Source organism: Oncorhynchus masou, chromosome 32, assembly GCF_036934945.1.
Source record: "Oncorhynchus masou masou isolate Uvic2021 chromosome 32, UVic_Omas_1.1, whole genome shotgun sequence".
Classification (NCBI taxonomy): Eukaryota; Metazoa; Chordata; class Actinopteri; order Salmoniformes; family Salmonidae; genus Oncorhynchus; species Oncorhynchus masou.
The window spans coordinates 38,274,269-38,284,200 of NC_088243.1; the positions used below are offsets into that span (position 1 = coordinate 38,274,269).

Consider the following 9,932-nt stretch of genomic DNA (forward strand, 5'->3'; position numbering starts at 1 on the left):
CCAATAAGGTAGACAAGCTGACCCTTTATGGTGCCGGACGGACCCCCATCTCTCTCTCTCTCTCTCTCTCTCTCTCTCTCTCTCTCTATTTTATCTGTCTCTTTCTCTCATTAAATCATCCCCAATACACCCTCTCGTCGCCCCTTAATTCATGTCATGAAACATTAACAGAGAGGAGTTTGAATTGGCCTTAAAAGTAGGTCAGAAAGTTTGTGAAACAAACCAGGATTACACACGTTCAATAACACTTAGATGGAGGGAAGGAGGAAGGAGGAGAGAAAGGAAGGATAGTCGGGGAAGGAGGAAAAGGGGCAAGGACGTAAGTACAAAGCAGCATCATTATCATGATGCCAGGAGAATGACACATTTACACGCACATATACACGCACACACACACACACACACACACAGTTTCCAGTTCATTTAAAGCTCCTGATGACATGTGTGTAATTAGTCATGTTTGCTGGGTGATTATAAGGGTGATTATATGTGTGGGTTTTCTCCTCATACTGTAATAACACAATTAGGGAGGAAAGAGACACTTCCCTCGGCACAGTGTGTGTGTGTGTGTGTGTGTGTGTGTGTGTGTGTGTGTGTGTGTGTGTGTGTGTGTGTGTGTGTGTGTGTGTGTGTGTGTGTGTGTGTGTGTGTGTGTGTGTGTGTGTGTGTGTGTGTGTGTGTGTGTGTGTGTGTATTCAATATCAGGCTATTTTCCATCCCTGTCCTGTCCTCGTCTGTTCCACAGCCTCATAAGCTAACTTGTCTTACTTACAGAGTATTGGAGTTAATTCATTCTTTATGCATTTGCATAACCGCGAAAGTCAACACAGAGTACTTGATGGAATCTTCTGCACAGTAAGAAATAATAGTGTTCCAAAACAGGCCCAGCTGCCAGGACCACAAATACAAACTCCATCTAGACACAGTTGCCCAAGAGCACACAAAAAACTATACCTTCCTCAGCCTAAACACAGGTAACTTCCACAAAGCTGTGAACGATCTGAGAGACAAGGCAAGAATGGACCTTCTACGCCATCAAAAGGAACATAATATTTGACATCCCAACTAGGATCTGGCTAAAAATACTTAAACCAGTTATAGAATCCATTGCCCTTTATGGTTGTGTGGTCTGGGGTCCGTTCACCAACCAAGAATTCACAAAATGGGACAAACACCAGATTGAGACTCTGCATGCAGAATTCTGCAAAAACATCCGTGTGCAACATAAAACACCAGATAATGCTTGCAGAGCAGAATTAGGATGCTTCCATTCTAATTATCAAAATCCAGAAAAGAGATGTTCAGTTCTACTACCAAACCTTCCATAATAAACCTTCCATAACTAGAGAAGTGTTCCCTCAGCAAGCTGGGCCTTCGGGCTCTGTTCACAAACAGACCCCACAGAGCCCCAGGACGGCAACACAATTAGACCCAAGCAAATCATGGGAAAACTAAAAGATAATTACTTGACACATTGGAAAGAATTAACCAAAAAACGGAGCAAACTTGAATGCTATTTGGACCTAAACAGAGAGTACACAGAATACCTGACCATTGTGACTGACCCAAAATTAAGGAAAGCTTTGACTATGTACAGACTCCGTGAGCATAGCCTTGCTATTGTCCGAGGCTACCATAGACAGACCTGGCACACCGCCCACAAAATGAGGTGGAAACTGAGCTGCACTTCCTATCCTTCTGCCAAATGTATGACCATATTTGTCAAGTATACTCCCTCTCTGGGGCTCTAGGTCACCAGGTTGCTCATTATTACGCACACCTGTCACCAGCGCCTCAGACTCACCTGGACTTCATCACCTTCCTGATTACCTTCCCTACAGTATATCTGTCACTCCCTTTGGTTCCTTCCCCGGGCGTTGTTGTTTCTGTTCCGTTGTTTCAAGTCTGTACGCTGCTCGTGGTTCGTCTATGTTTGTTTATTTATTAAATGATTCACTCCTTGTACTTGCTTCCCGACTCTCAACGTACACGTTACAATGTTAGAGACACATATTTCCCTCGGATTACACAGACCCACAAAGAATTTGAAAACAAATCCAATTTTAACAAACTCCCATATATATATATATTAGCGAAATACCACACAGCAGCAAGATTTGTGACCTGTTGCCACAAGAAAAGGACAACCAGTGAAGAACAAACACCATTGTAAATACAACCCATATTTATTTATTTTCTGTTTTGTATTTTAACTATTTGCACATTGTTACAACACTGTACATTGCCATAATATAACATTTAAAATGTTCTTTTGATTGTAATGTTTACTATTCGTGTTTGATTGTTTATTTCACTTTTGTTTATCTATTTCACTGGCTTTGGCAATGTAAACATATGTTTCCCAATAAAGCCCTTTGAATTGAAATTGAATTTACTTGAAATTGAATTGAGAGAGACAGAGAAAGAAAAAGGAGAGAGAAAAGTGGAGAAAATGAAACGAGGGGAGAGGGGGAGAAGTGCGAGAGAGACGAAATGAAAGAGAAGTTGAGAAGTGACACTTCAAAGAGAGAGGAAGCAAGTGATAGTGGAAAAGAGAGTAAAGGGAAAGAGACGGATACAGAAGGAGTCACTAAGAAGTCTGTATGAGAAGCTCTTCCATTCAGCCGCCGTCAGGATCCCTCCCTCCCTCTTCCTTTCTCATCCATCCATCCCTTCTCGCTGTATTGACGAAGGGACCTCTTTATATGGTAATGCCTTTCCCACCTGAGAGGCATGAAGAGGACATTAATGCTCACGCTCACACACACGCACGAAGGAACGCACGCACGCACGCACACACACACACAAACACACACACACACACAGGCATGAAGAGCACATTAACGTTGACTGAGATATGTATGCAGCTCACATCTGTCATATGTCGCTGCCGTAGCAACGGAGGGTGCCACGGTTACGAGAGCGATGATGTATGTGTGTGTGTGTACGTTCGTGCATGCGTGTTTGCGTGTGTGTGTGTACGTTCGTGCATGCATGTGTGTGTGTGTGTGTACGTTCGTGCATGCGTGTGTGTGTGTGTGTACGTTCGTGCATGCATGTGTGTGTGTGTTTGTACGTTCGTGTATGCGTGTGTGTGTGTGTGTACGTTCGTGCATGCGTGTGTGCGTGTGTGTGTGTACGTTCGTGCATGCGTGTGTGCGTGTGTGTGTGTGTGTGTGTACAAGGCTAGGTGGTAATTTACCAACACTGCTGTAATGTAGTGGTACTGTATGTTACAGGGGAGTCCGTAAGAAAAATTAAACCTCTCCAAACTGAGATCAGAGCCAGCGACACTCCTACTTGTACATTCTAGCACATATTCCTCATGGCTCACACAAACACACACACATCACACACGCACGTCACACACTCTGATCCACTTTACTGAGCTGAACCTGACTAACCAAGAACAGACCGCTCACCAGCTACGATTTGGGACACACACACACACACACACACACACACACACACACACACACACACAGGAACCAGGACTTGAATGACTTCAGCTTTGGTACCAGATGTGCCTCTGAGCCTCCAGCTACAAATATGTCTATAAAAATCCTCCCATGCGGTGTCACTGACATCTACCTCTTTTTCCCTGACCCGTCTCCTCCCTCCATCTCTCCCTCCCTCCCTCCCTCTCCTCCTCCCTCTCCTCTGCCATTATTACTAACATAACCCCTCTAGAGGCCATATCTTGCTCTCTTCACTCCCTCTATTCGTACATTTCTATCCTTCCTCCCATACATTGTCTATCCCTGTTCTTCTTTGAGAGCCCCCCTCCTCTTTCCTCCTGTAGTTGGTTGGTCAGTCATATACCTTAACCACAGCACAGCTAACAAACACATCCACTTCAAAGAGAAAGGAAAAGACACGCAAACACACACACTGGTGATTTCAGATCCCTCCATTAGAAATAGACAGATGAGGGGGAGGAAAGGAGGAATGGGAAGGGAGAACGGGGGAGGCAAAAGCCCCTTCCTGCTCTGCTGTACCTAGTCATGCAAATGAGGTAAATTAGGCTGCACTTATTCCCTCTCTTTCCCTTTTCTCTCCTTAGTTCCTTCTCTCCATTTGCCCTCCAGCCCTGAGCCTTGCAGACACACATGGCAGTGGCAGGATGCGCCGAGTGACATTTTTCGAACATGGACTACGTTGCCGCACTCTTCAACTGTGTGATGTTGTGTGTGTTTCTGTTCCCCGTGTGTTGTGTGCGGACGCTCAGCAGAGACTGAGAACCAGGTCTCTCTACAGTGGCTCTGTGAAGGTCATGATTAGCATAGCAATACTCATGTCTGTTGGTTCTGTCAGAGGGGGGGGGTTAGGAAGCAGGAGAGGTGGTGGACGCACCGTGGCCGCGTCCCATATTCCACCCTATTCCCTACATAGTGCACTACTTCTGACCAGGTTCCAATGGGCTCTGATCGGAAGTAGTGCACTATGTAGGGAATAGGGTGGTATTTGGGACAGAACCCGTGTCCCTTGTCTCCTCTGAGAGACCTGCTAGCTACCAGCCATGTTCCTGTCAGAACAACAGAGATTTTCCCAAACAACAACCTCTCAAACTCTCTCTCGTCCCATCACTAATAGCTTTGTACGAGCCAGAACAGCTCTGGACATGAGGACCCGAGTCTATTGCAGGGCCCCTTCCATAACAACAGTACTCTTTTTTTCTTTCCCAACGATGAGAATACAAACTCATCATATCAAACCATTCCAATTGTGTCGCTCTCCTGCTAAGAAAGTTGCCCAGCCAGAGAGCTCAAACAGCAACTAAAGTCAGTCAACGTCCGTTTACACCAATCATCAATATGACTGCACTCCAATAATAATGATACTGATGCTGATGACGCTGATGATGATGATGATGATGATGACTCCGATGATGAGGATGATGACTCCGATGATGATGATGATGACTCCGATGATGAGGATGATGACGATAAGTGTCGGCCGTTCCAAATGGCCCGCCACATATGGCTGCCCTCCAACATTGCTCTGAATGGAAAAGTCTGTTATGTCCATTCTTTGAGTTACATGCAATTCTATGTGGAAGCCTGTGGATTTACCTGCTGAGTGCAATTCACTAGGAGAGTGTCAAACGTTCACCCTGTAATCCACGATAATACTAACATACCCACACTCTCCAGTCAATTACCACTATGTAATGGAGGCTGGGAAAAAGGTTAACTTTATCTGAACCCTCTCTCTCTCTCTCTCACACACACACACACACACACACACACGACTAAACAGTGAGATTCTCCCACCCTTGACAATACCTCGCTCCATATGACCCCTTCACTACACCTGCAGCTTCCAGAAGATGCCCATACGAACATTGTGTACCATTTATGTTGACTTAATCAACAAGACAGTTCATTGTTCAAGTCAAGATCCTGATGTTAGATAGGGATTTTGCAGGTAGAGACCTTGGGACTATCTGCCATTTTTGTCAAAAATGAGTTAGCCGCATATAATTCATCTTTAGATGGTTCTTCATATGTTTGTGATGTTAAAGAAAATGTAGGTCAATTGTAAGTGTTTAAAAAAAAAAAAAAACTAAATCAAACCAAGTCTAAGTTCATTGGTCGCGTACACAGATTTGCAGATGTTAACGCAGGTGAAGCGAAATTCGTGCATAAACCCCTTTGAAACTTGGAGCTATTAAGGGTCTATCTAAGGTCCAATCACAAGCCTGAACAAATACAGAGGGACCAATCAGAGAACACATCTTTGCAATCTCCCTTTAAGTATGGTCTAGGCTAGTCTGGACAGCAATACTGGCACGCGAGCAAAACTAAACACTGTCAGAAACCTTAAATGTTGTCACATCGTTGTTCAGTGAAGACAGTTAATAATTAGTCTGGTGAGCATAATACATTTATTCATGTATTTGAGGATGTGCTCTGACTATCTTGGTAAAATAGTGTCATTCTATCATTTATGTATTCAAATAGCTACAGTTGTCATAAAGAAAGAAGAATTTACTACAAAACAGTTCTGAGATCTGAGATGTGAAAACGTTCATGCTCAATATCTCAGAACTGTGCCTTGTGCAGATAGAACCTTATAGTCCCAAGGTCACGAGGTGGTTTCCAATGGTTTTTTGTTTCTCCCAGTTCCCGCTATGATTTCAATAGAAATCTGTTCAGTTTCCACTGCAAGTTGACCCCGTGTCTGAAACTTTACCCCTGGTTGTTCGGTCTGATAGGTGAGCTCCTCAGCTCCATAAGGCTCCCGGGGGAGCGTTCAGCAGGATACAACGTTGTGCAACATTGATTTCAGATAGAAATACAGCATGTAGAACAAACACCCCTCTCTGACATTTAGAAAAAGGCAGGGCTGCCCAACCCTCTTCCTGGATAACTGCTAAATTAGGGTTGGGCTGAAAACCTACAAGACAGTAGATCTCCAGGAAGAGGGTTGGGCTGAAAACCTACAGGACAGTAGATCTCCAGGAAGAGGGTTGGGCTGAAAACCTACAGGACAGTAGATCTCCAGGAAGAGGGTTGGGCTGAAAACCTACAGGACAGTAGATCTCCAGGAAGAGGGTTGGGCTGAAAACCTACAGGACAGTAGATCTCCAGGAAGAGGGTTGGGCTGAAAACCTACAGGACAGTAGATCTCCAGGAAGAGGGTTGGGCTGAAAACCTACAGGACAGTAGATCTCCAGGAAGAGGGTTGGGCTGAAAACCTACAGGACAGTAGATCTCCAGGAAGAGGGTTGGGCAGCCCTGGAATAAGGGATCGTGTCAGCTCTATTGATGGCATTTCTATCAGCAAAGTTCCACAACTTTTGCCTACTGAACGCGGCCCAGCTGTCTGTTGCTATACAGCACCCCCTGTGTCCCTACTGGGGACTGCTCTGGTCCCTCACTTATAGGCCTACCACTCACTCATCACCTGTGCACTGTCAGCAGTGACCACGGTCAGCAACCATGTCTCAGAGCAACCTTCTCTATTGCCAACAAACAGTAGGGCGTGCTGTGGATACAACCACACAGGAATGGCAGACTATGGAGAGAACCGAGACCTTCAAACACGCTGGTTCTCAAATACAGTATCAGGCTGAAAGAAAATCCAACTTTTATGCACCATGGTTAGGCTGGGCTAGAATGGGGAGATGGTTCAGAGAAAGATTGAGTTTAAGCATAAGGTTAGAAGTTCATAAGCACTCTACATCCCCTCAGAATAGACCCGTGTATGAATGGGCCAATTGCGCACATTGGGAGTCAAAACCGAACTCATTTTAATCGGTTTTAATTGGGATCCCACCAGTACCACCCCTCCCTCCTGCGGTCTTAAAACGACCCGTGGTCTTTTTACAGCAGCCAGGATCAAGACGCGATTCTTCTGTTCGCTCTGGGTTGACTGTACGCGCGCTGTGCCACGCAGAACGCTGCTATTTGTAACCAATTAACACCGTCCCCGCGGGCTGCATTCGTCACTCTGTAGGACCTAGACTCTTGGCAATGCAGATAACTTGGCAAGGCCGCCTAAAATCCACAACATGCTGAAAAAAACCCTCAATCGGGCATATAGGCCTATTGTGCTCTGTAGCGAAAGAACCCTCTTTACGCACACACACGCGGGCGCGCAAACAATCACACGCGAGCACAGGCACGCGTGTGCACACACACACACACACACAAATATACATACACACACACACACACACCTGCACAGTGAAACGAGTCTGTGCCTCCGACAAAAATTAATTCGTAGCATTAATTTATGACAGTGGGAAATACAAATACATAGGTAGCCAAATACAACAGTAAATAACCCAACTATGGACACGAAAAAAACTATCGGCCTAATGGAAAGCATCCATTATATTAATCGCAAAAAAAATGCGTAATGAAGCAAATGGAACTCACTTATTTACATTTTGGATAAAGCTGATGGACAAGAAATCAAATGGTATTATCATATTCGTTTTGGCATAATACCAGTTATAGAACGAACACCACGCACAAAACTATTTGCCTTTGAATTGAGCTTTTCCCATAGGCTCTCTGGCTCTACAGCCCAAGCACAACACAACATAAACAGGGTAGTATAGTCAGATTTACCATTATCCAACTCACTACTCATATCATGCGTCTTTTACATGGAAACAGAAAACAGTCATGCCATGTATGGAGATGTCAATATTCCCAATATGGTACACCATAGTGATGTCTGATGGTCTTTGCAGAGTTCGCCAGATTCAGAGGATGCTATAGCCGAGCAGCATTGCATATAGCCGGGCTTACCTTGCTGGAGTAGGGGCCGGGAATCAGTAGCTTCAGCGCCTGTCTCTTCAGCTCCGCCAGCCGGGCATTGCAGTGCTCACACCATATCCCCCTCTCTCTCTCAGAACCAGGGGAGCTCCCGCTGCCAGAGCCAGGCGAACCTGTACCGAAACCTGGCGAGCCACCTAGAGACCCAGGGGAACCGGTCCCGATCCCTGGAGATATGGTCCCGGGGGAACCGGAGAAGGATCCCGGGGACGAGGTGCCAGATCCTGGGGAGGGGGTGCCTGTGGAGCTGGGCATAGATCCGGCTCCCTCTGGAGCTGGTCGGCTGCCGGTCCGGGACTCCTCATAGGCCTTTCTGTACCATGTCTCCGGGGAGAAGGAGGTTGATTTTGTCGGGGAGGTGTCGGTAATCTGTTGGGAGCAACATAAAGGCAAGCCTACCTTTAATGGAACATTTAAATTGGGGAGACGCACAATAACTCACTAGTCACTATACGCGGTCTTTACAATGTTAATAAACGGCACCACAGCCGAAAAAAAATCCATGTAGGTCTAAAGTTTGAACACAAATTGCAAAAAGCATTGAAAAAAACTAAAGCTGAGTATGATATTTGCGTTCCCTAACTATAGCCTACTCTCTTCGCCGCAGTAATTAGGTGCCTACCTACACTCAAACCTGTAGGAAGCATACAGTTACTGCTCTGTTGGAATAAATGAGCGCTCATCAGTAGTGCACGACTCACTGTTGTTGTTGCCACAATTATCACTGATATAATCATCCAATCCATTTATACTAGTATTCATTAGAAATACTTACCCCGTATTTTCTGCTCCTGCTGGTCACAGACCTCTCTTTGGTCCCAGACAGAGAAGTCATGTTGAAGGTGAGGAGATGGGAAGGGAGGAGTGGGGAGAAATAAATCTCGGTTGTTTTACATCCAAGAAGACCAAATAGATTTCAATTCATTCCACGCCCCTCCGCGTTTCTCAATCATGAACCAATATCACGCAGATTGGGTATCCATATAGCCTACTGTATTCAACCATGAAAAACAACGACCTAACAGTAAGTCCACTCAAATTGATCCAATAGGCGCAATAATTAGTTTCCAATCCACGGTCTCCTATAGCGACTTGAAAGTGGAGTACAGACGGGTTTCACTCTCTGGGAGCGGCGAAGTGCAGCAGGCAAGGCGGTAGCAGAGTGAATTCTGCCGCGGCCGCACAGGCTCAACGTTGAGACAGTGGGGACGCCGCGTCTGCAGCGCTATAGCCCACACCACAGTCCAAGGCAGAGCAGAGGCACAGCCGTGGTATTCCTCTGGCTGTCTGTACGCCTGCAAACTGCAGGAGGCTCCGTGCTCATCTGAAGGCAGAGGTGCAGATTGGAGAGAGTGGCGCTCACATCTGGCTGGGGGAGGGTCCTCTCTGCCCTCTCCTCACTGACCGACCAATACCGTATCAATGCTTGGTTGACTGACAGGTGGCAGCTAATTTCCTATATCAACTTTTGGAGGGGGTAAATGCTGACTAGGGAGTAAGGTAGTAGCCTATGATAGACTATGGTTGCAAGAGAGTGATGTGCATTAAAAAGGTACCTGGATCAGGGGTGTGCTATGTATAGTTGGATCAAAGAGGTTTAGGCCTCATCAAGAATATCATTCAGAATTATCACAATCATCA

The 9,932-nt window shown here is 45.7% G+C and overlaps 1 protein-coding gene across 1 annotated transcript in view; it reads right to left on the minus strand.

Moving 5' to 3' along the window:
* LOC135526040 (kinesin-like protein KIF26B) overlaps positions 1 to 9,665 on the minus strand; it is a 172,933-nt gene extending 163,268 nt beyond the window's left edge. Inside the window, 2 exon segments of the mRNA XM_064954070.1 lie at positions 8,265 to 8,660; positions 9,067 to 9,665. Of these exon segments, the coding sequence (XP_064810142.1) occupies positions 8,265 to 8,660; positions 9,067 to 9,126 (456 nt within the window). The 5' untranslated portion in view covers positions 9,127 to 9,665.
* Between the last annotated feature and the right edge of the window lie 267 nt (positions 9,666 to 9,932).